Below are 25,874 nucleotides of genomic sequence, written 5' to 3'. Positions count from 1 at the left end.
CTCCATCCGTCTCTCTGTCTCCCTCCCTCCCTCTGTCTCCCTCCCTCCCTCTGTCTCCCTCCCTCCCTCTGCCTCCCTGCCTCCCTCTCTGCCTCCCTCTCTCTCCCTCCCTCTCCCTCTGCCTCCCTCCGTCTGTCACACTCTGTAAACCTCGGTCTCCCTCCCTCTCCCTCTCCCTCTCCCTCCCTCCGTCTGTGTCTCTCCCTCCCTCCCTTTGTCTCTCTCCCTCCCTCTGTCTCCCTCCCTCCCTCTCCCTCTCTCCCTCTCCCTCCCTCCCTCTGTCTCCCTCCCTCTGTCTCCCTCCCTCTGTCTCCCTCCCTCTGTCTCCCTCCCTCTGTCTCCCTCCCTCTGTCTCCCTCCCTCTGTCTCCCTCCCTCTGTCTCCCTCCCTCTGTCTCCCTCCCTCTGTCTCCCTCCCTCTGTCTCCCTCCCTCTGTCTCCCTCCCTCTGTCTCCCTCCCTCTCCCTCCCTCCCTCTCCCTCCCTCTGTCTCCCTCCCTCTCTGCCTCCCTCTCTGCCTCCCTTTCTCTCCCTCTCTCTCCCTCTGCCTCCCTCCGTCTATCACCCCCAGACTGCGCCTCTCTGTCTCCCTCCCTCTCCCTCCCTCTGTCTCTCTCTCCCTCCCTCTGTCGCCCTCCGTCTCCCTCCCTCTGTCACCCTGTCTCTCTCTCCCTCCCTCTGTCGCCCTCCGTCTCCCTCCCTCTGTCACCCTCTGTCTCCCTCCCTCTGCCTCCCTCCGTCTCCCTCCCTCTGCCTCCCTCCATCTCCCTCCCTCCCTCCCTCTCTGCCTCCCTCTCTGTCTCCCTTTCTCTCCCTCCCTCTCCTTCTGCCTCCCTCCCTCTCCCTCTCCCTCTCCCTCTGCCTCCCTCCGTCTGTCTCCCCCAGACTGTGCCTCTCTGTCTCCCTCCCTCTCCCTCCCTCTGTCACCCTGTCTCTCTCTCCCTCCCTCTGTCGCCCTCCGTCTCCCTCCCTCTGTCACCCTCCGTCTCCCTCCCTCTGTCTCCCTTTCTCTCCCTCCCTCTCCCTCCCTCCCTCTGCCTCCCTCTGTCTGTCTCCCCCAGACTGCGCCTCTCTGTCTCCCTCCCTCTGTCTCCCTCCCTCTGTCTCCCTCTCCCTCCCTCTGTCTCCCTCTCCCTCCCTCCGTCTCTCTCCCTCCGTCTGTCTCTCTCCCTCCGTCTGTCTCTCTCCCTCCATCTGTCTCTCTCCCTCCGTCTGTCTGTCTCCCTCCCTCTGTCTGTCTCCCTCCCTCTGTCTGTCTCTCTCCCTCCGTCTGTCTCTCTCCCTCTGTCTGTCTCTCTCCCTCTGTCTGTCTCTCTCCCTCCGTCTGTCTCTCTCCCTCCGTCTGTCTCTCTCCCTCCGTCTCCCTCTGTCTCTCTGTCTCTCTCTCCCTCTGTCTCTCTGTCTCTCTCCCTCTGTCCCTCTGTCTCTCTCCCTCTGTCTCTCTCCCTCTGTCCCTCTGTCTCTCTCCCTCCGTCCCTCTGTCTCTTTCCCTCCGTCCCTCTGTCTCTCTCCCTCCGTCCCTCTGTCTCCCTCCCTCCGTCCCTCTGTCTCCCTCTGTCTGTCTCCCTCCCTCCCTCTCTCCCTCCCTCTCTGCCTCCCTCTCCCTCTGCCTCCCTCCCTCTGCCTCCCTCCGTCTGTCTCCCCCAGACTGCACCTCTGTCACCCTCCCTCTCCCTCCCTTTCCCTCCCTCTGTCTCCTCTCCCTCCCTCTGTCTCCCTCTCCCTCTGTCTCTCTCTCCCTCCCTCTGTCTCCCTCCCTCTGTCTCCCTCCCTCTCCCTCTGTCTCCCTCCCTCTGTCTCCCTTTCTCTCCCTCCCTCCCTCTCCCTCCCTCCCTCTGCCTCCCTCTGTCTGTCTCCCCCAGACTGCGCCTCTCTGTCTCCCTCTCCCTCCCTCTCCCTCCCTCTGTCTCCCTCTCCCTCCCTCTCCCTCCGTCTGTCTCTCTCTCTCCCTCCGTCTGTCTCTCTCCCTCCGTCTGTCTCTCTCCCTCCGTCTGTCTCTCTCCCTCCCTCTCCCTCCCTCCCTCTCTGCCTCCCTCTCTGTCACCCTTTCTCTCCCTCCCTCTCCCTCTGCCTCCCTCCGTCTATCTCCCCCAGACTGCGCCTCTGTCTCCCTCCCTCTCCCTCCCTCTGTCTCTCTCTCCCTCCCTCTGTCGCCCTCTGTCTCCCTCCCTCTGCCTCCCTCCGTATCCCTCCCTCCCTCCCTCCCTCTCTGTCTCCCTTTCTCTCCCTCCCTCTCCTTCTGCCTCCCTCCCTCTCCCTCCCTCCCCCTCCCTCCGTCTGTCTCCCCCAGACTGTGCCTCTCTGTCTCCCTCCCTATCCCTCCCTCGGTCTCCTTCTCCCTCCCTCTTTCTCTCTCTCCCTCTCTCTGCCTCCCTCCCTCTGTCTCCCTTTCTCTCCCTCCCTCTGCCTCCCTCCCTCTGCCTCCCTCCCTCTGTCTCACTCACTGCCTCCCTCTCTCTCCCTCCCTCTCCCTCCCTCTCCCTCTATCTCCCTCTGTCTGTCACCCTCTGTAAACCTCTGTCTCCCTCTCCCTCCCTCTCCCTCCCTCCGTCTGTCTCTCTCCCTCCGTCTGTCTCTCTCCCTCCGTCTGTCTCTCTCCCTCTGTCCCTCTGTCTCTCTCCCTCTGTCCCTCTGTCTCTCTCCCTCTGTCCCTCTGTCTCTCTCCCGCCGTCCCTCTGTCTCCCTCCCTCCCTCCCTCCCTCTCCCTCCCTCTGTCTCCCTCCCTCTCCCTCCCTCTGTCTCCCTCCCTCTCCCTCCCTCTCCCTCCCTCTGTCTCTCTCTCCCTCCCTCTGTCGCCCTCTGTCTCTCTCTCCCTCCCTCTGTCACCCTCTGTCTCTCTCTCCCTCCCTCTGTCACCCTCTGTCACCCTCTGTCTCCCTCCCTCTGCCTCCCTCTGTCTCCCTCCCTCTGCCTCCCTCCCTCTGCCTCCCTCCGTATCCCTCCCTCCCTCCCTCTCTGCCTCCCTCTCTGTCTCCCTTTCTCTCCCTCCCTCTCCTTCTGCCTCCCTCCCTCTCCCTCTGCCTCCCTCCGTCTATCTCCCCCAGACTGCGCCTCTGTCTCCCTCCCTTTCCCTCCCTCTGTCTCTCTCTCCCTCCCTCTGTCGCCCTCCGTCTCCCTCCCTCTGTCACCCTCTGTCTCTCTCTCCCTCCCTCTGTCACCCTCTGTCTCTCTCTCCCTCCCTCTGTCGCCCTCCGTCTCCCTCCCTCTGTCACCCTCTGTCTCCCTCCCTCTGCCTCCCTCCGTATCCCTCCCTCCCTCCCTCTCTGCCTCCCTCTCTGTCTCCCTTTCTCTCCCTCCCTCTCCTTCTGCCTCCCTCCCTCTCCCTCTGCCTCCCTCCCCCTCTGCCTCCCTCCCCCTCTGCCTCCCTCTGTCTGTCTCCCCCAGACTGTGCCTCTGTCTCCCTCCCTCTCCCTCCCTCTGTCTCCTTCTCCCTCCCTCTGTCTCTCTCTCCCTCTCTCTGCCTCCCTCCCTCTGTCTCCCTTTCTCTCCCTCCCTCTCCCTCCCTCCCTCTGTCTGTCTCCCCCAGACTGCGCCTCTCTTGTCTCCCTCCCTCTGTCTCCCTCCCTCTGTCTCCCTCCCTCTGTCTCCCTCCCTCTGTCTCCCTCCCTCTGTCTCCCTCCCTCTGTCTCCGTCCCTCTCTGCCTCCCTCTCTGCCTCCCTCTCCCTCTGCCTCCCTCAGTCTGTCTCCCCCAGACTGCGCCTCTCTGTCTCCCTCCCTCTCCCTCCCTTTCCCTCCCTCTCCCTCCCTTTCCCTCCCTCTGTCTCCTCTCCCTCCCTCTGTCTCCTCTCCCTCCCTCTGTCTCTCTCTCCCTCCCTCTGTCTCTCTCTCCCTCCCTCTGTCTCTCTCTCCCTCCCTCTGTCTCTCTCTCCCTCCCTCTGTCACCCTCCATCTCCCTCCCTCTGTCACCCTCTGTCTACCTCCCTCTGCCTCCCTCTCTGCCTCCCTCCCTCGGCCTCCCTGTCTCCCTTTCTCTTCCTCCCTCTGCCTTCCTCCCTCTCCCTCCCTCTGCCTCCCTCCGTCTGTCTCCCCCAGACTGCGCCTCTCTGTCTCCCTCCCTCTGTCACCCTCTGTCATCTCACCCCCTGTGTGTGGTGTGTGTGTCAGCCCTCAGCCCGGGCTGAGACAGCTTCCCAGCGCAAACACACACAGCCGCACTGAGACAGCTTCCCAGTGCGCACACACAGCCGCACCCAAGTACTTCACAGGTCTTTAAAAGACCATTTACATGTTAATAAAGCTTGGTTGTATTTCACCTCTTAGGCCCCTGCATCTCCACTTTGACAATCACTGGAATCCCCCGGCCCCCACAGAGCAGAGTCTCAGAGTCCGGACTGCTGCACCCGGCAGTGTTTGCTAACACTATTTAATGTTTTTTTTTTTAAACACAGTAGGATGTCTGCAAGGTCCGCGGGCCGCCAAGGAAGGCTTGCCGGGCCGCTGGTGGCCTGCGGGCCGTACTATGAGTAACCGTGCTTTAGAGCGACCATGGCTCTTCACACACCAATCCTATGGGCAGGACTAGGGTGAATGTTTTGCCAACATCATGAAGATCCGACCTAGGATTTCAATCTGGTTGTTCAGGAAACCCATTGAGGTGCAACTTTATCTACCTAGCTGTACTGGCTTGTTTGCGTTGAACCTTGTACAAAAAACAAAAAAAAGCAGGTAGTTTCTGCACAGTGCTTTACTTCTAGTCTTCCTCAAATGACAACCTGGGGGAGGGCGTGGGGAGGGGAAGAGGTGTTACCGCTGTCTGGAGCAGTGAGGGGAAGAGGGTGGTTAAAGATGCATCACTTAGTTAAGGGTGATAGCTGTCTCTGCACATCTGGGTTTGGTGCAATATTTAAGAACATGAACGTACAAGACAGATGTGCCTTTTACAAGTATCTAACATGGTCAGTCACAGGAACTTTAAGGGACATTGAAGAACCGGATCACAGTGAATAGTTGCTGCATTTAAGGTAGTGGCATGCCCCAAAACCCCAATATTATTTTTTACACTGGCAAGCTAAAATAATGTTTTTAATCCAGTGTACTAATCCTAGTGAAGTCAATTACCATACCAAAACACACACATAATGTAGTCTTAGTAAGTGGTTATTAGGGTAAAGTAACCTACATCTTTGTGGTTTAGTCTGCATATTTTACGTTTATGATGATTCTAATTCGATCAGTGTTTTAACATGAAATATCTTTTTAGGACTGTAGCTGAATAATAGAAAGTAAAGCTTTGAATCCTACATTTTTTTCCCTTCTTTTAGACTGGAATATCACATTAGCCCCACAGGAAAAGGTTGCTACATCACATCTGAAATGTTCTATGTGGAAGTTATGGTGAAAAAAAATGGAGAAGTGACTGATGTAAAATTAGCTCACCACGGGGAAGCCCCCATGGTAATGTATTTACCCATTGTGTATCTTACTAGATAACTTGTAAAGTGTTAAACAGTTTAAATGTATCAATGTGTCTTTCATAATAGTTTAGGTTTCATACACTTCCAGTAAGGATTGGCATATGTTTGTAGTTCCTAATGAATTTGTTAAGCAGGTTAACAAAGTTGCAAACCATAGATACATTAGAATTTACATGCAATCCTTATAGCACTCAACAACTTAAACCTATACAACATTTACACTTCTAGGAATTTGTGGTGTACATGTACTGTGTTGGCTCTTAAAAATTAGATTTTCATTTTGGAAAACGTCATTCTGTTACACAATTACCTTCAGATGAAATGCACATATTTGTAGTAGTTAACTTCTTTGCACCACAATGCATTCTAGGGCTTAAATTTGATACTAGTTACTTTTATTTCCGAACTTTAATTTTAGTTTTTTTATAAAGTAATAAAAAGCTGCTGTCTCAGTACGCTTCAGAGGTGGGGAAAATAAGACTGGGTAGAGCTGGTGCAACCACAACCTGTGGCAAATGTCATACGTGTTTCATTCTTGGCCTCTCATGGTGCACATAACATAGGATCTGCCTCAGCCCAAGGAGCACCGAGTGAGGTTTACCCTAGTCTTGGATAAATCCAGGTGAGACAAATGGTTATTTAAATGTTTATTTCGGATATGAAAATCCATAAAACACCTGCATCTGAAATACAATTTGTGGATAAAAACGGAGTAAAAAAATTAATGGAATTAAGACGGTAGATCGCAGCCAGTGCATAGAAAAAAGTCGATAATCCAGTGCTGAAATAGCACACGAGCAAAACACAGAGCAGCAAAAATTATGTTGTAATAAGAGTGAAAAATAAATAATACAACTTAAATCCAGAATACAGAGTGCGATCAGCCTTAAAAAATGCTCCAATGGAAGACACACAAGAATAATCACTTCATTATTGGACACTACAGATGCGAGCAAGCCAGGCAGCGTGGAGGAACTTGTTCATAGCAACCCAAATCACCTCGCTGGTGTCGAGATGCAGAATGCACAGTGCTGGCACATATTGCCGAAAGCCCAGGAGTTTGGACAAAGGTTTTAACAATGGTTACGGGGTTTGGCATAAGCGGGACAAAAAGCAAAGTGGTGAAGGGTTTCTTCTGTCAGATTACATGAGGGGCACCTGCTCGAGCTACAAAACTTTGCGCCCCACTTCACACAAACGCTTCACCAGGAGGATCCCACACCTCCATTTTCGGATGAGTTGTAATAGAGCACAGCCAGGGAGAGTGTCAAAGAACCGTTCAAAAGCAGGTTTAATCTTAATATCCATAAACAAATCGGTCATACTTCCTGCTTTGACAATTTTCAGTTCCCTCAGCCACGAGTGCTCCTTTAAACGGTTTTTAATCACGGAGCAAAGGATGGACTTTGCTGTACCCGGTGAATTACATAGAGAGTACATAACAAGTGCGTGAAGCAAGGTCTGGATGTGAGCGAGCCAGGTGATCTTTCCCCACCGCAGGGAGTTTAGGAGCACCTTAATTTAAGTTCTGTAGGATTCCAGTCCTTCTGTAGGCCAGAGTCTATGCCAGTACAAGATGGCTCTAGCATAAAAGCATGATTAATTGGATAAACACCCAGGTGTAGGAGCTGGGGAAGACGAGGGACTATCTGCGGGAGGTTAAGAACACTCCTCACAAAGCTATTTTTTAGAGTTCATCCGTCACAGCATGTCCCCAGAATTCTGCACCATACATTAACTGAGCTTTTCACTTTAAAATTGTAACTCTCATCCACTGGGGCCAAATAATGTGTGTGGGCCTTCATGCTCAATTTAGATACAGCCCCAGCTTCCTGTTGGAGTTTCAGTGCACTTTTTCTTATATGTGTGGAGCAGCTCATTTTACGGGTTAAACAAACCCCAAATATACAAACTTCTGGACTTGGTCAAGGGAAACACTCTGCGCCATAATCTTAGACCTGGCTAATTTGTACAGATTAATCACCAAACTTTTGTTTTATTAATGTTTAGCTCAAGGCCTTCTGTGCTGCAAAAATGTAGGAAACAATCCACAATTGCTTGCAGACCAAGTAGGGTTTTAGGTATTAACAGCGTGCCATCTGCAAAAAGCAGCATTGCAATTTTATGAGCCCATTTAGTTGCATCATTGCCAGGGAAGTCGAGTTCATGCACTAGGTCGTTAATGTAGAACGTGAATAATATAGGGGCCAGCACACAACCCTGACGAACACCAGAGCTAATGTTAAAGGAGTCAGTAAGCTCATAAATGGTGCCATATCTAACCCTATCTGAGTTATGCTCATGGAACCTAATTAGTAGAGACAGAAGGTTGTCAGGGACACCCATCTCCTTCAAAACCTACCCCAACTTGCCTCTAGGGATGAAATCAAAAGCTGATTTTAAGTTAACAAAACCACATTTAAGTGGCCTTTGTCAAGTGTTAGTTTTCCAAAAGAGGCAACAGAAGCGGATAATTTGGTCCACCGCACTAAACCTGTTTCAGAAGCCCATCTGAAACTATGAGAGAATGGAATTATCCATGAACCAGTCCGATACCTGCCCCAGGATAAGTCAGGGGGGGGAAGTTTCTGATAGGTATCGATCAGGTTGATGGGCCTATAATTCCCAGGATAATCTTCACTACCTTTTTTGTGAATAGCTCATTCTTGGCAGTTTGCTAAGAGTTTGGGATAGGGCTACTCCCAAGCAAAGAGAGGACGAGCAGCTGAAAATAAGAGGCCCAATTCAATGGTTTGGCCTTAAATAAATCCCCAGGGATAGAATCAGGACCTGGGGCTTTGTGAGTGGGTAGGGCCATAATTGCCTTCAACATTTTCCTAAACTCAAAGGACAGAGGAGTGCATGTGCCACCGGCAACTACATTTACTAATTCACTGGTTCAACATATGGGCTTGGCTGCATAGATGCTAGAAAGGTGACCCACCTAAATCTGTGGTTGTAGGTTGTACTCCACACTGGTGACTGCGTTAGGGTTACCATGAGCCACTATTCCCCAGAATGACTTGGTATCACCTATCCTAACGGCTGCAACCAGGACCTCCCACAACTCGTGCTCCGAATCCAGTTCAGCCCTCAAAAGTGCGTCCTTGTACTCCTTCATGGTGCTAGAAATAGCTAGCTTGTTTCCAGCTTTCATACTTTGGATAAAGGTGTGTCTTAGTTTCCTACATTCTGTTGAACCGTGCACAACATGTATTTCCTGGGAGCCCTACAACCAACCTTACAAAGTGGACCCTCAAGTGACCTGAACAGTTGTTTATGAGACTTGGGATAACCACAGGATGAGGAGTTTCAATCCACAGACACCCATGGCATCAGCCACCAGGATGTAAATCTGGGCCAACCTGTCTGGATCCTTGTAGATTGTCTCCCATTTTAGGGCCCTCTTGTTATTTATGACTAATGATTCAGCCCTAGATTTGGAGATACAACCCAGGTGGACTCCAGTTTCGAGTCAACTGAGAGTCAAATGGAGAGCATTATGGTCACTATCAAAGCTCCGAACAATCAACATGTCAATGAGAGAGGGACACAGTGGTAGAGTCAGAAAATTACAACCACGCAGCTCTTTTGTGACATGTGCTTAAGTATACGAGCACCCCTATAACCCGAGGTGAATCTGCCATTACAGGCCCTAAGGCCAAAATAAAGAGATAAACTTAGCAGCTGTGTAGCAACCAAGGAGCAACTCTTAACCGAGGTCCGTTCTAATTGTAGGACACCTCGGACAGCATCTTCTGTAAAATTAGAGGGTGCAGAAGCTGGGGGCTCAAAAGTAACATTAAAGTCCCCAGCGGCAATCACCTTGCCAACCTGTGGGAGGGTATCAAAAGCATTCTCTAGTGCATGCAGAGTACTAGATGACATGTTAGACCCCCCCCCCTCCGGCCTGTTATAGATATTAAAAACATGACATGAGGACCCTCCCCAGCTAGGGACACCCCCAACGCATTACACAAGTTGATATCAAGCCTCGTAATGGTAAGGCCTAGCAAGTTTTTAAACCACATAATTAAACCACCAGCTGGCTTGCCTCTGCAAAAAGAAGTAGCTTGACAAAAGAAGGTGGTATACCCCGGCCTATAAACTGGCTCAACACACCAAGTTTCCTGCAGGATTCAGATATCAAGAGTCAATAAATGCCCCCAGTCCAAGTCTGCCAGCATGGTGTTGAGGCCAGCCACATTCCATGATGGTATGTTCCAAGCTATAGGTGATAAGCTATGCGTAGCAGAGAGGGGCAACAGTTCCACATGAGGAACCAAATTCTTCAGGATAGAGCAGTCTCGACTATTTCTACCAGAGTGTTACCCTTTGTAGGGAAGTTTCCAAGGGTAGCAGAAGCCAAACATTGGGAGCAACCAAGTCAGTGTTAAGGTTAGAAATGGTAATAGAAGGTGGTGAACTATTGACTGTAGTTGGAACTATAAAAAAAGGTTCCTTTGGAACCAATGACAATTAGGAACAGAGGCATCAGTAACCAGTCCTGGACACTGTCAATCTTGGCTAATCAGAAGAGACAATGGTTTAAAGAAGCGCTTTGTGGGAATGATGAAGGGTGTATTATCACCAATTCCAGACCTACTATCTGGCCTAGATCCAATCCTTGTGCATGTAGTGGAGATAGTAGGTCTGTAGAAATACACCAGAGGTACAGCCGTAATACGACCTCCAGGAGATGCTAATGATATATTTACCCCAAAGCAAATCAATCAGAGTAGGAAACTTAAAATGCACACAGTCCCTCTTGCAATCTTTGGGGTGAAGGCCAAGCCAGGGAACACTTCTGATGGTCAAGACATCCTGAGATATGTCATACGGCCACCTCACATTTGATTTTAAACAACGAACTGTTTTCTTCTTCAGAGTCTCGAAGTTTTCATTAGTGTTGGGAGGTAGTGCAGGAATGTTCCTCAAAATGATCAGATAGTGTGTACACTTGGGGGAGGGGGGGAGTTGGGGACAATTGGAGGGAGGGCTACTAATGTGCTGGTTGTAACATCCATCCCTCTGCCTGCCATTTTACCATCTGCACTAACAGCTTTACCATTCCCCCCTGGAATACCCTCTGAACGCTGTCTACCATTGGATCCAGGCAGGGAGAGGAGTTGATATGAGGGTAATAGACTAGCGCCTCCAGTGGCCTATTTCCCTTGCTGGTATAAAGGGCACTGCATGGAATGGCGCTAGATATCCTGCACCTGAGGGAAGCATAAACCTAGGTGCCTCAGATTAAGTATATAGCAGTTTGAGACAGGCCACTTGGGGTGGGAGGTCCACCTTTAGGATGCCCCTAAATATCCCCAGGGAGTAACTTTTAAATTTCTCTGGACACACAATGGGGAAGTCTGTATTACTACACTGAGAGATCCGTCTACAGAGCATTTGAATTGTTTGGTGTGTGTGGAACTAAGGACCACTAGCCCCTTCTTGCAGTTGGCGTGTTTTGTACGGGTTACCCTTTTTGACTTTGTGTTAATCATAGGGGATGCATACTGGACTTACCCCAACAAGTTTATCACTGACCCTCAGAGAAAGCTGAGAGGGATCAGGCAGTGGCTCCCTTTGCAGAGAAGTGGCATAATCCGATACTACGCAGAACTCTGAGCTGGGATGAGCGCCTAAGTATATAGACAGCCGCCTCTCTGAGAGGGCTATTTCAGTGCTTGCAACCTCAATAGCCCTCTCAAACATCCAGTCAATGGAAGTAAGTTTAACCGTAGAGGGTTGCGAGGAGGCACCTCCCAAGTTTGCTTTTTTCCCCATCACTTTTGTCAGGGAAAGTAAACTTACAAAAAATGAAACTGTACCTCTTTACAGAAGAGCCAAGATGGATGGTCCAGCCTCTTCCGGGCTACACGCAGCGGGATATGCCAAACGCTTTTGGCGCGGTCCTGCTTCTGCCCTGCCTTGCTGCTGGAGAGTCTGGGGGACATAGTCCCAACCAAGGCTCGATGGATGAGAAGTCCCTGAAGGAGATACGGCAGGAAAACACTGTTGAGGGCTCACCATATACTGTAGCACCACCTGTTCCTCCTTAGGCACTGCACTCCATGGCCATCTTGTACTCAAATTTTCACCTAGCTTTTTTTCTAACTAGGATCCAGGCAGTGGGAGGGAGATGGAGGTAGTGAGGGAGCAAACACTGGCCACACAAGCTGCACCCCAGACTAGTGAGGCCACTTCCATATAACTGGATTCTACCCTCTGTGGTGTTCTAAGCAACCACCCTACCGAGTCCCCTTGCTTGCTTGCCACCTACCCCCTGCAGTCACTTTCAAGCTGCATCATCTCCAGACTAGGCCTGGGAGGAGCTCTGAAAGTTTTACTCGGAGTTCCTGAAAAACTCCGCAGGTGAGCGGAGCAGAGTCTTGAGCACTGAAAACACAACAGATGTAATCGGAAATGAATCGCATTAAAGCTAAAGAACTTAAAAAAGATAGTTAAGACTTTATTTATCCACTAGGTGGCAGTAGTTAGCTGTAGTCTCTGGTTCGCATAGAGCCTGTGAATGAGTTTAAATGCTTTGGCACATTAACTAAAGCCAGACCCGATGTGCTAAACTTGTTTTACAGGGTAGTGAGGGATTAAGTATGCTTGACAATGAACTCACACAACACTGACCTTAAGACCCAGTAGGCACCTCGATCTCACTTGGGCCATTTTGACGCCAATGCATCAGCGGCTCAACTAGACACAGCTGTTAACTGCGCTGCCGTAGTGATGTTTAAAGTGCCTCTTTTAAAGTCTCAACAGTTTGATATGTGACGCGTGCACCACAGCTGGACAAATTAACAATCTGTAGCCGACATTACGCAGATGTTTAGCCAGATTAATTTGTTTCTGATCACTCCGAAATATGAATATGAAGGAAATATGGTGCTGTCAAAACAGTTCAGGTAGGTGAATGCTAAGTGCAGTTCCAACCAATGGGGGACAGGGGAGGGGAACGGGACGGGGTGATGGGGGGGCGGTGTGGTGTGTGTGTCTGTCTGTCCTTGTGGGGACTTGGGTGTGAGAACACACTCACACTGTGGGGACTTGATTGCACTGTGGGGACCTGAACCCAGGTTCCCACAAGGCAGTGTATTCTAAATGATCAAGAATGACTTCAGGAACATATGTGCCAATTTTTACAACATTTAAAAAAATTGCCTTGTGGGGACCTGTGTTTCATTAAGTGTGTTTATATTTTTGCTCAGCTCTGCCCCTGTAGACAGGAGGCGGTACTGCAGGATTAAAAACACTTTGCATTTAAGCACACTTTGCTCACCAGAAACACACTCTAGCAGTAGAAAGGAAAGACTTTGAAAGTAAAAGCTGCATAATCCTATGTTTATCCAAATATTTTTCATTCAAATTAACCTTTTCTCTATTTATTAATATAAAACTTCATTGTCATGAAGCTATTGAATTTAGACTATTTGGGTCTAAAAAATGTTAGTGGTTTTATAGGATTCCTAAAAGCAAGTTGGGTCTTCATTAGTGACATTTAATCCTTACCTGCAATTAAAGAATTAATGTGTAATACAATGCGATAGAATATAAACTGACCTAGGGGCATCAATGGCAATTGTTACAGTTTAATGCTCATACCAAAAATGCAGAGCCTTTATATTGCTTTGCCTTTGTTTAAATATTACTATGCAACATGGAATATGTTCTTTTATATGATGGTTAGATGAGGAGTGAGAGAATAGCGTTTTGTGGTAAAGGCTACATTCTCTCAGGCAGCTAACTGAAGCAATGTTATGCCCTCCTTGAAGCACTTTGAATGAGATACATAGAAGGATACAATTAGTGGTGTAGTGAACCACTGCTTTAGCAGCTAAAGCAGGGGTGGGGTTCTTTATGGGCCTGTTTTGTCTGCAACTCAGCAGACAAAAGTTCATAATTAACACTAAGATGGAATATAGGGTCAATAGAAGAGCAAGCAGGAGCATGGAATAATGAAAGGTGTGCAAATAGAAAAGCGAAAGAAGTAATATTGAATGAAAGGAAGGGTGTGAATAGAAGGATGGATGTATGAATGGGTGAATGAGTAGGTGTATGATTGAGTGGGTGAGCAGATGGATGGATGAGTGGGTGGGTAAATGGACAAGTGGGTGAAGGGATGAGTAAAAGGATAGGTGGATGGACAGGTTGGCAGAATAAAAGGATGGGTGAATGGATGGATGGGTGAGTAAATGAATAGGTGGATGGAAAGGTGGAAGGATGGCAGAGTAAAGGGACGGATGGATAGTTTGATGGATAGGTAAATGATGGGAAAGTAAAGGGACGGAAGAGTGTGTGAAAAGATAAAATAATACATGGCAGAGTAGATGGATGTGTGAATGGGTGATGGAATGGATGGATGGCAGAATGAAGGGGTGGATGGCAGACTGTAATAATGGCAGAGTGAGTGAATGGATGGATTATCATGAATGGATGACAGAATGGATGGCTGTAGATTAAATGATGGATGAAAGAATGAATGAATGAGAGAATGCAAAGGGAAAATGGTGGTTTTCAGTGGGTGAATGGAAGAGTGAAAATGTGATATAAATGGATAGATGCTTGAATGAAAGAGCCATTGATGCACACAGTTGTATCCTGCACATTACTTTGTTTCCAAACTCATTGGATTCATGCACATACTGCCTTTATGCACATGTTCTCTGATGCACACACTGCTTTCTTTAATGGGTGCGCTCTGCCGTAAGCACCCTTATTTTATAGGCCCACTGCACTTGTTTTGGGCTCACTCTGTCCATGCACAAGCACTTCATTAATAATGAACAATTTTATTTGTCCCAGTGACAGTTTTGGAGCAAGCACGACTTTTAAAATATAAGCTGCTTTCATATACATGCTCCTTTCGTGCACTCACTGAGCTTTACTTAAAAATTACTGGATACCTAGGGAAAATAAACGTGTATCCGATCGTAAAAATCTGCTGTTTGTATTTAGAAAAGCCTTTGTGGGGCCCGCAGCGGGAGCTATTTCATAAATGAAAGCATTAACAAGGATTTCAACAGCTTAAGCAGATGTGCTTCTAAAAGGATCTGTTGTGTGTACACGCGGAGTTTACTCCTGAATACAGAAGATTTTATGAACACATGCCTTCCTAAGTGTAATCTTTACAATGGGGACAGAGATCTACCTCCTCATACAAACACCCTGAGCAAAGTGAACTTTTAGGAGGGAGAATGCAAGAGAAAAGGGGGCTAATTGTAGAGAGCCACCCGGACTCTCCTGAACAATGTAGCACCATACATGCATCCCTACAGGGGATAAATAAACGTGGGCGAGACCGCACGTGGTCTTCCAGCCCAGAACAGCATACTGGTGTACGAGTGTCCTTTACTTTGCGCAGCGACAGTAACTGCAACACCAGGCCGCACTGCGCTACACTGGCGACGAGGCCGGTCGCGACCTTGTGTGCTCAACAGCGAGCCCGGCTTGTGCGGAGCCCACCCGCATCGCCGCTGCCCCTGGCGCTCCCCTGGTGCTGCAGGAAATTCGCGGAGCCCACCCGCATGCTGCCGGCGAAGAATCTGTGGCCTGTGACGCTGCACGCCATCCGAGGGGTGAGTGGCTGCCCGGGCGCCCCGTGCTCTCCTCTGCTTCCTGCCCCCAGCGCTGGGGTCCACGTGGGTGCCTCTCATCACGCTGGCTGCCGGCTGACTCGGCCGACTTCCAGGAGGGGGCCTTGGGAGAGCTGTCCTGATCCTGCCTGCCTGGCTGCTCGCTCGCACCGAGTGAAGCACAATTTGGGACATAATAAGGCTGAGCGCTCCACAAGTGAGGGGAGAGTGGACAATAATGCACCGTTTGAAGAGGAAAAAAAAGCAACGGTGGATAGCAACAAGCATTGGCACAGACAGTCAAGTGTGGGCAGTGAAAAAAAAAAAGAGAAAAGGAGGAGCAAAGATCAACAAGCATTGGCAAAACCAGCCAAGTGTGGGCAATATCACTTCCAAACAAGGGACAATTACAACAAGCATTGGCAAGGCCACCCGACTAGGTGGGGAAAAGACTACCCTGAGCCGACCACGCAGCGGTAACACCGCAGCCACGCCCAGTACAGTCGCACGATGTCCACAGTGACTGCAGCAGGTGCAGGCGCACCGCAAGCAGGTGGGTCCAATCAAGGCGCCGGCAACAATCCACCGCCGCCACCAGTGGTCTCCCACACCGCAGTAGCACCGCTGCCACCGTTTAGTGAGACCTCGGATCCAGCCACAGCGGCGCCAAGGTGGAAAGCTTGGGTAGGGCGATTAAACCACTATTTTAAAGGGACCCGGGAGACCGATGGGATAGTTAAGCGGTCACTACTCATCTACTATGGCGGGGCCGAAATTTACGACTTATTCGACACGCTTCCCAACACGGGGAACGACTATGATTACGACGCAGCGGCTGCTGCGCTGAATGCGCATTTTGAGCCCCAGCTCAACCCTGATTTCGAGAAGTTCAAGTTCCGGAGGGCGTGGCAAACCGACACAGAATCCGTCGACATGTTCTATGCGAGGCTGCGCCGGCTGGCCAGCACGTGCCCCTTCGTGCACCAAAGAGTGGAGATAAGAGACCAGATCATTCTAGGCTGACGCTCCAAGCTCTTGCGCAAGCTGGTCCTTAGGCAGCTAGGAATCTCGCTGGATGAGATCCTCGTGCTTGCCCGGTCCCATGAGTTGTCGGATGCCTGGGCAGAAGAAATGGAGGCGGCCCTCCACGCCCCCGTGGCTACAGGGTCGGGGTTCAAGAGCACACCTATTAAGGAAGAAAAGGTGGAGGTGATCCAGCGACGTCCCGCGACACCCCGCCAAGCGCCGAAACCCGCACCAGGAGGGTCGTGTGGGTACTGTGGAGATGACCACCCAGCAACGGCCGTCTGCGGGGCGAAAGGGAAGGCGTGCTCCCGCTGCGGAAGGATGAACCACTATGCCCGAGTGTGCCGGGGCAGGCGGTTCCGACCGCCGTCGTCGAGACCCAGGTTCGGGCCCCAGCAAGTGCGCCAGATCTCGCATGGAGAGCCGCTGCCGAACCAAGACCGCCAGCCACAGCCGCGGCCCCCAATATATGAAGACGAAGACGACGAGGTCTTTGTGGTATCATACGTCAGCCGGACAGGCTCTGGCGAAGGCCGCCACCCATGTGTTCTGTCTCGGTGGGAGACATGGAGATACAAGCCCTCATAGACACTGGGGCCTCGGTCAACGTGATGGACTCCGACCAATATGACCGGCTGTCACCGCGACCCCCCCTGACGCCATCCAGGGCGCGCATATATACATACGGAGGGACGAATCCTCTTCCCCCTCCGTGGCGTCATCAGTGCCACCATCGCCAGCGGGGAATACTCCACTCAGACACAGTTTCATGTCACGGAAGGCAAGAAAGGGACGCTGCTCAGCTGTCAAACGGCGGAAGAACTCGGTCTAGTGTTCTTCGCAAACCAGATTCATGAGTCCCACGCCGAAGACATACTCAAAGAGTTCCCTACACTCTTCACCGGCCTAGGGAAACTCAAGGGCAAGAGATTCAAGCTGCACATAGACCAGTCTGTACGGCCGGTAGCCCTCAGGCATCGGAGGGTGCCGTTTAACCTACGCCCTCAAGTGGAAGAGGAGCTGCAGAAGCTCGAAGAGCTGGACGTTATTGAGAAGGTGTCTGGCCCCACCCCCTGGGTGTCCCCGCTGGTCAAGGCACCCAAGCCTAAGCAACCGGGGGTCATCAGACTCTGTGTGGATATGCGGCTACCCAACACAGCAGTGAAAAGGGAGCGGCATATCACCCCTATGATGGATGACATTGTGGCGGACCTCAACGGGGCGAAATGGTTCTCAAAGCTAGACCTAAATGCCGGCTATCACCAGCTGGAGCTAGACCCGAGCAGCCGGTACATTACCACATTCTCAACTCATGTAGGTCTCCAGAGGTATAAGAGGCTAAGCTTCGGAGTCTCTTCAGCGGCAGAAGTCTTCCAAAATGCGATCCGTGAGACCCTGTCCGGGCTGCAAGGGGTGATCAACCTCCGCGACGATATCCTGGTCTTCTCTAACACGCTAGAGGAACATCACGCTCACCTCAGGGCCACGCTCAAGAGACTGGCAGAATGTGGGTTGACACTGCATAAAGCAAAATGCTCTTTCTACCAAGACAGCGTCGACTTCTTTGGATACACCTTCACTCGGTAAGGGCTTCTGGTAGACCCGAAGAAGGCCGAGGCCATCAGAGCCGCCCACACCCCTCGCAGTCCTACTGAAGTGAGGAGCTTCCTTGGGATGGCCACCTACTGCGGGCGTTTCATCCCTAACTTGGCCGCCATGTAAGAGCCTCTACGCGCTCTCACGCGCCACGATCACCCATGGGAATGGACACCGGAAGCCAACAAGGCGTTTCGAGAAATCAAAGGGGAGCTCCTCGACAAAACTATCATAGCCTATTTTCACCCTCGAAGGAGAACGGAGTTGGTAGTGGATGCCAGCCCGGTGGGCCTTGGGGCTGTCCTCCTGCAGGAGCAGAGTCACGAAGTGTGGAAGCCAGTCGCGTATGCCAGCAAGGCCCTCACTGACACTGAAACGAGGTATGCCCAGATCGAACGGGAGGCGCTGGCTATCAAATGGGCCTGCCAGCACTTCCATCTATATCTTTGCGGACAAGACTTTACTGTTGGGCTGTACAGCTTCAGGCATACAACTTTAAGGTAATTTATCGGTCAGGGGCTCACAACCCCGCAGACTATCTGTCCCGTCACCCGGAGCCAAACACGCCGTCTGCCACGCCGGAAGACACATGTGGCACTGAGGCATTTGTTAGCATGATCACGCAGGGTGCATGCCCCAAGGCCATGACGCTGGAGGAGATCGGTCAAGCCACTCGGGAGGACCCCACCCTCACACTCGTCCGCAGGGCTCTGGACAGCAACGGATGGTCCCGCTTCATGGATGGGGCCCAAGCCCTGCGACCCGAGATTAGCCATGCTCGCCAGCAACTGTGGCATGTCCGGAGTGAGCTCAGTGTGGGAGAAGAAGGAATAATCCTAAGGGGTCGCCTCATTGTGGTCCCTGAAAGCCTCCAGGACAGAATTCTTGCGCTGGCGCATGTGGGTCACCAGGGAATGGCCAAGACTAAAGCCCGGCTACGTGACAAGGTCTGGTTCCCAGCCATGGACTCGAAAGCAGACGAGATGGTTCGCCAATGTCACGCCTGCACTATCACCGGAGGGGACCCGGCCCCTGTTCCTGTGATCACCGAAGCAGCGTGCAACACACCGTGGACGCATCTCCGCATGGATTTCAGAAGCTTCCCGGACGGCCGACACATGATGGTTGACGTCGATTCCTTCTCAAAGTTCCCGGTCATCGAGGTAATGGTATCAACTGCGTTTCCCTCTGTCAAGCGGGCCCTAGACCGAGTGTTCACGACGATGGGGTTGCCAGAAGAAGTCAAGACAGACAACGGGCCCCCCTTCCAGGGGCGGGAGTTTCAGGAGTACCTGGCAAATCTGGCGATCCGACACCGGAAGATAACTCCCTTGTGGCCCCAGGCGAACGGGGAGGTTGAGCGGCTGATGAGGACGCTCAATCGAGCGCTGCGGATTGCCGTGGACAACGGAGATGATCCGGAAGCAGCCCTGGACCAGTTTCTCGGAGTGTACCACCAAACACCCCACAGCACAACCAAGTGTGCTCCGGCCCACATCCTGTTCAAGCGGGCCCCTCGGGACATCATCCCGTCCGATCCAGGGTGGGTCCCAGCTGACAGAGACGGAGCGGCCATCCAAGCGAGGCGTGAAGGCACGAATCAGAAGGCGAGCTAGTCTCGAAGAGCCTAAGAGCCGCAGGTTCGAGTCGGAGACCGAGTGGTCATCAAAGATCGGCACCCTGGATGGAAATTCCGGACCCCCTATGAGCCCGAGGTGTGGACCGTAACGGCGGTTCAAGGGACTATGGTTACAGCCAGACGAGGCCAACAGGTCGTTACGAGGAATGTATCGAGTTTCAAAGCAGTTGTGGATGTGGGCACAGATGGGGAAGAGCCCCAATCACGATGCCCTCCTCTGGATGGGGGTACCCTGACATCTCCCGGTAGAGTGCTGTCCCCTCCGGTGTCCGGCCAGCGGTCACCCCAGGGTGGCGAGGACTGTCAAAGACCCACTGGTCCGGATCCGATCGAGAGGATGTCACCGACCGTTCCGCCGCCCAGTTCCCCGGCATCCTACACCCGGAGCCAGAGGCCTGGCCTCCGTCCTAACCCAATCCCCAGTCAAAGACTGGCAGACTTTGTATGCCCTGCCCCGTGATGGGGCGAACATGGATTTTGAACTAAAAGAAAGGAGGGATGTAGAGAGCCACCCGGACTCTCCTGAACAATGTAGCACCATACATGCATCCCTACAACCCTCGGGGCGGGCTCGTCCCGTGGGGATAAATAAACGTGGGCGAGACCACACGTGGTCTTCCAGCCCAGAACAGCATACTGGTGTACGAGTGTCCTTTACTTCGCGCAGCGACAGTAACTGCGACACCAGGCCGCACCACGCTACACTAATGACAGGAAGCCTTCCCCCAGGCTCAATGTATGCGTGAACACTAAAAGAAAGGCACAATATAAATATCCTACCTCCTTGTGTAAAAAACAGGAATTATAAGCAAAGACGGACAGCTTGAGAAATCAGAACGCTCGGGAACGCTATGCAAGCACTGGGGGCGCGAGTTGAAAGAGGCCTGACGGAGCCGGGAAAGTCAATGTGTTTCTCATGCAGAGAGCTGAGGGAAGCTCCACTTCACACCTCTTTCACAGCCAGGTGAATGACAATAGAGGTTCTTGTGCTTTGCTGGGTCCCCACCTTGCACACGATCAGGGGGGGAAGGGCTGCCAAGTTGAACTGGCAGTGAAAGGGCTCTTCCTGGAGAGGTAGGAAAAAATCTCCAAAGGCACTTGTTGCCATCGTCAAGGACGCATTCACTGTATACTATCCTGTTAGGAGTGAAAAGGCGAATGGAACCTCCGTTCTCTGACCTATAAAAACTGGCATTTCTGCACCTTTATGCACTGGCTGGAAATTTTGTCTGAAATAACCCATCAACTATATGCCAATTTAAGTAAACTGTTAAGTGTCCGTAAATAGAGAAACGCAAAATTTCTAATTTCAATCTATATTTTTCTGTGTTGGTGTTTTAGAGCGGGATTACTTTGAAAAGCACAGATAGTGAAATGCTTTGTATTTGCTTGTGCCTTTTTCCTTATTTGAATTGAATAGGGAAAATGTCTGACTTTGCAAATTTTCAATTATGTGCTGCATGGCTTCTTGACACTAAGGTCTCACAAGCTTCTCCTTGATGTTAGCACATGAACACTGTACTCTTAAAGAATAATTTATCAAATTTGACGTTTATGCTTTCCATTCTGGAACTTTATTTTTGTATCATTATATATGAGAACAATAAGCCACAGAATGCAAGAAAAATATAAAAAGGATTGAGTGGAATGTCAGATATTCATGGTGATCAAATTTTGAAAACCAAAACCCTAGTGTTCCACGAACATAGACATAAAAATGTAATTTTGCATGGACCCAGGGCCACTGAATATCTTACATACCTTAAATGCCAGCGTTCTCCAACACAGACCACGTGACAGTAAAAGAAATTCAATGCAGCCTTTGCACAGTATAATCTGTATTAACAAAATTTCTGTTGGTTTGGGGGAGCTAACTAACTCTGCACTAGATCAAATTAACCTGCTTTCCTCTGTGTCCAGCTGCCCTTTTCTTAAAACCGGACACGTGCTAAATCAGGTACCGACGGTGGAAAAAGAGGACAGACTCAGCACATCCAGGCTGCCTAGTTACCCTATCAATATGGGATAACATTATCTGCGAAATAAACATGCTCACTAGGCTAATTAATTGACTCTCAACTTAGAATTTTAGTAAGCATGGTAAAGCTACATTCCGTAAAATTAGCTTTTTGTGACTGGGAATCAGCTCAAATTAATTCCCGACGTTCTCCCTGGTGAGGTTGGAGTATCCAGTCCAGTATTCTATATTCAGGGGCACTGTAATTATGTGGCAGGAGAGCCCCAAATGATGTGGCAGGTTTGACTAAATTATGTGGCAAGAAACGCCAAGTTATGCAGCATAATGGAGCACATTTTGTGATCGTATTACCTCATTATTTTGTCATTTTTACACATTAACACTATTTGGGCAAAGGGTTCACTTCATTAGTATGAGTTTGACACCCAAATACATCAATTTGCAACAGAAAGGTGATTACTCAACCTTGGCGAAGGGCCTTCCACTGCGCAGCAACACGTGTTGCTGTGTTTTAGTTATTTTTGATTCACTTGCGCTAGAAATAATTTTTGTGTTAAAATCTGCAGATTATGCAGCAGATGATGCATTATGCAGGAAATGAGGCAAATCCATACTTATGCAGAAATCACAATGGCTGCAATTTTGCATAATTTCAGTGACCCTGACTATAATCCATAAGTGACTAGTCCTTGCACTTCCGCTGATCTAAGAATCCATCACACATTTTCAAATAGTGTGGAACTGAATTTTGTTTTCACAGTGCACAGAGAGCAGAAGGCCACATTTCTGCAGTCTGACTTTTGGTGTACGAAGGAAAATAGCTGACTGCATGGTCCTCCTTTGCTATAGACAGCCAGGAATAACACATAAATTCAAACAAGATGTAGCATGCCAGCTTTAGAGGCCACCCTTGTTTCTGAGTGGACTGTGTCACTCCTTCCCATTCCAGTCTAATACATTAATTAATGTATGCGTATGGGGCAGTGTCTCGTGTGCGAAACAGATGACTCGTTTTGGACTATGCCCTGTCTGCAGGGTCATTGCCAAGGTTTGGGTGTGTTTTATAGTCTTTGGAGATGGCACTTTGCTATCGCTTCTCCTCCCAGTACTCTTCTTTCTAGAGTGGTTCATTTTGTATTTTCATCCAGTGTTTGAGTGGGAGGAAGGCACATTTACGTGGAGTTTGTATTCCTCCTGAAGATCTTCGCAGGAATACATTTCCCAAATGAGTACGCCTATGTTATCACATTTTCAGAAACCTCTCAATTGTTTCACATCTCCCATCATTTCTCAATTCAACGTTGGAGTCATTTGAATTCTTGCGAAAAGAGAAAATTCCCTTGATTCAACAATTCGGAGAGCATAAAGTATTATGTCAGAAAGGGGGGTTCTATATAAGAATTTATTTAAAAAAACAAGCTTCCTAGGACCGGTTTCTGGCATTTCAGCCGTCTTCAGCCAGGCTTGCTTGAATCCAGTGGCAAAGTGAGCAAGGGACTCACGTCTGAGCCATGTCTGAACTGGGGTGGCAGAGTGGGCTAAAGAACGGTGATGGATCAAACCCAGATCTGTTAACTGGGTGTGAGTGTTTGATTGGTTCTGATGCTCCGTCCATCACCACCCCCTTTTGTACCGCTTTGTTCGCCATAAGTTGGCAGGGTATGCTCCGACGTGAGTCCCTTGCTCACTTTGCCACTGGATTCAAGCAAGCCTGGCTGAAGACGGCTGAAATGCCAGAAACCGGTCCTAGGAAGCTTGTTTCCGGTCCAGGGAAGGCATGGCTTGGCAGTTCGGGCTGGACTGTTCCCATGAGGCACAGGGTCAGACTGATTTGCATATGGCCATGTCTGAACTGGGGTGGCAGAGTGGGCTAAAGAACGGTGATGGATCAAACCCAGATCTGTTGACTGGGTGTGAGTGTTTGAATGGTTCTGATGCTCCGTCCATCACCACCCCCTTTTGTACCACCAAGAATAAGCTGTCAGCACTCTGATAAATCAAAGAACTTACTGAAAACAAGCACAGTACTTGAAGACTGGAGAAGAAATGGCGAAAAATACAATTCCAGGAGGACCCAATACTTCTGAAACCACTCTGCTGCAGCTGTCATTCCATTATCACCACAGCAAAAGCCACATACTACAAGAGTGTATTCAAGAGAGCAATCTACAGAGGAAAAGCCCACTTTAAGGCTGTCAAACAGTGTGGCAACCCCAACCCATACCAGCTACCCCACCCTCAGCCAACAGATGCAGCACTATCAACCCCTTCTTGATGGAGAAAATCAATAAAATCAGATTTAACATCAAACATTCATCAGCATCATCCACACCATCCCCTAAACCCAGCCAGTACACCACCGTCTGGTCATTCTACCAGACTATCTCTCACAAAGACCTCTCTAACATTCTGAACTCACTGAAGCCGATCTCTTACAAAGACGGAAAAAGAATTCTGAAGGTGCACCCAATGAGGAAAAATCCAAAGTATCCATTCTTCTTTATTTTTCTTTCTTTCCCAGGTAACCCGTTTCGTCCATAAGGATGAACTTCTTCAGGGCTTACAAATAGCTTTGTGCAATCAAGAAATTGAATGATGTAATTCCTCTGTTCCAGGATAATTATGATTCCAGTCTTCACATAACATGCTACATCGTGAAATCGCAAGCTCCAAGTATATAAGGTATGACGTACTTAGTAGACACACCTGTATCCATGTCTAAAGCATCCGTCTGGTGTTGCATATTCCGAATCGCAGGGGGGGTAAGAGGCACCCTGGAACAGAGGGATTACATCATCCAATCTTGTAAAAGTGAAAACGAAATACACAAATGGACAACCCAATAACCCCCTGTGAGCTTGGGTAAAGGTTATAGAATGTTCATAGAGCTTACAATGGAATTGTTTTAAAAAAAATGTATTGCAAAAAGAATTCTTCATGACTTAATTGCATCAACACTTAATAATAATAAAGTCCAAAATAATATTGTTCAAATGAGTGTCCCAAGAGGAGACCATATGAAGCAGTATATTTATTAAGTTGGAACGTAAGCTGAGAGCAGTCCCTATCCACCTCATGCATCCAAACTGTACTCAATAGAGGTCAGCCATAACTTTCAACGTTGTCCTGGTCTTTCAGAACTAGATTCCTGTGGTTGGGGCTTTGATCTGTTAGGTGCTATTTTTCACTGAGAACTTTAAAACCTCATAATTCCAGTTCAACTAATTGGATACTACCAGATTATAAACTATAGGGCTAAGTACGATGACTGGAGGACTGGTCCGCCCGACACTGTCTTGCTCCTGGGACCGACCGACCGACCGACCTCTGGTCGGCAGTCCCGACTGCCAAATTAGGATACGACTGAACACAGTTTGGTCGCATTCCTACATTTCCCTATGGGAGCATGCATTATGGCCGTAAAACATGCACCCATAGGGAAATGGGAGGTGCTGTTCATCCCTGCACCCCAAGGTGCCTGCCACAGGGTGCAGGGATCAACAGGGGAGCGCTATAGGTGCCCCCTTGGCCCCTAACTGGAGGCCGCACACCCAAGGGGGCCCTGCTGGGGCCCCCAAACATGATTTCTGACATGATTTGCATCTCGGACAGGCCGGCATGAAATCTATGCCGGAAACTGTGCATCGTAATCCTAAAGTGCGGAAAGGTCTGCCCTTTGGGATTACGAGCTGGTTCCGACTGGACGACGGGCTTCTTGAGCTCGTCAGAAGCCAGCCGGTATGACCAGCAGGTTTAGTTTCTGACCGTCAGCATTGTATTGCGGCGGTCGGAAAGTAAAACGAGGGACCAATTACCGTCGGTCAGAGTCTTTACGGGCTGCATCGTAATCGGCCTCCGTCTTCTCACACTCTTTGAATGATGGCTCCTCACCAAAGACAATGACAAAATGATTCTCAAACCCACACCGACTATAGTTAAGTCATCAGCTCACAGATACATAACAGAAGTCGCCAAGAAGTATTAGGGCAAGAGCGGCTATCACTAAACTGCTATCATAACCCTACTACATATGGTGCCTGAGATACCCTGACACATGCTGGAGACAATATGGAGGACCATTGCAAATTACTATACTCAAGATGGACTGCCCTAAACTCCAGCAGCTCTGGTTCATGGATGCTAATGATAGTATGTTTCAAACTAGTATTGCCAGATTCCCAGTCATTCATGCTGCTTGGGATTCCCAATACACAAATATACCCACTGCATGCTCAGCAGATGGCACAGGTACTTTGTGCGGTTAGACAGCTGATCACCCCAGACTTGGGCGAAAGCACATACCAGATATTGGGGAATAGCACCTTTATTCCCTGACTTCAGTCTTCAGAGAATTTACATGCCCCAGATTCTCCAGAGTACAAAAGAGTATCCCATCAGGCATTTCTGTTGGGTTCAATGTGGCGTGTATAGGAGTAGACAGAGTTCAGTTGGAAAGATGTTAATGGTGAAATGCTGAGACATGGAAAGTTAAATGCAGCAAACAGATTTTCCTGTTGGTAAGAGAGGAAGTGGATTAGTTGAGATTTTATATGCTACTAAGTAAGCACTGCTGGCTAGGTGGCTAGCCACTCGTGACCAATACGCATCATAGTTCTTCTTCACTGGTATACTTGG

General features: G+C 49.8%; 1 protein-coding gene across 3 annotated transcripts in view; it reads left to right on the top strand.

The window, feature by feature from the left end:
• Window positions 1–25,874, top strand: part of MED1 (mediator complex subunit 1) — a 555,355-nt gene that overhangs the window by 260,090 nt on the left and 269,391 nt on the right. For all 3 annotated transcript variants that reach the window (XM_085606628.1, XM_085606627.1, XM_085606629.1), the window contains one exon: window positions 5,261–5,393. In XM_085606628.1, coding sequence (XP_085462754.1) covers window positions 5,261–5,393 — 133 coding nt within the window. The remainder of the gene's footprint in view (window positions 1–5,260; window positions 5,394–25,874) is intronic.

This window comes from Triturus cristatus, chromosome 5_2, assembly GCF_964204655.1.
Source record: "Triturus cristatus chromosome 5_2, aTriCri1.1, whole genome shotgun sequence".
NCBI classification, from domain to species: Eukaryota; Metazoa; Chordata; class Amphibia; order Caudata; family Salamandridae; genus Triturus; species Triturus cristatus.
This window is presented reverse-complemented; position numbering and strand designations above follow the sequence as displayed.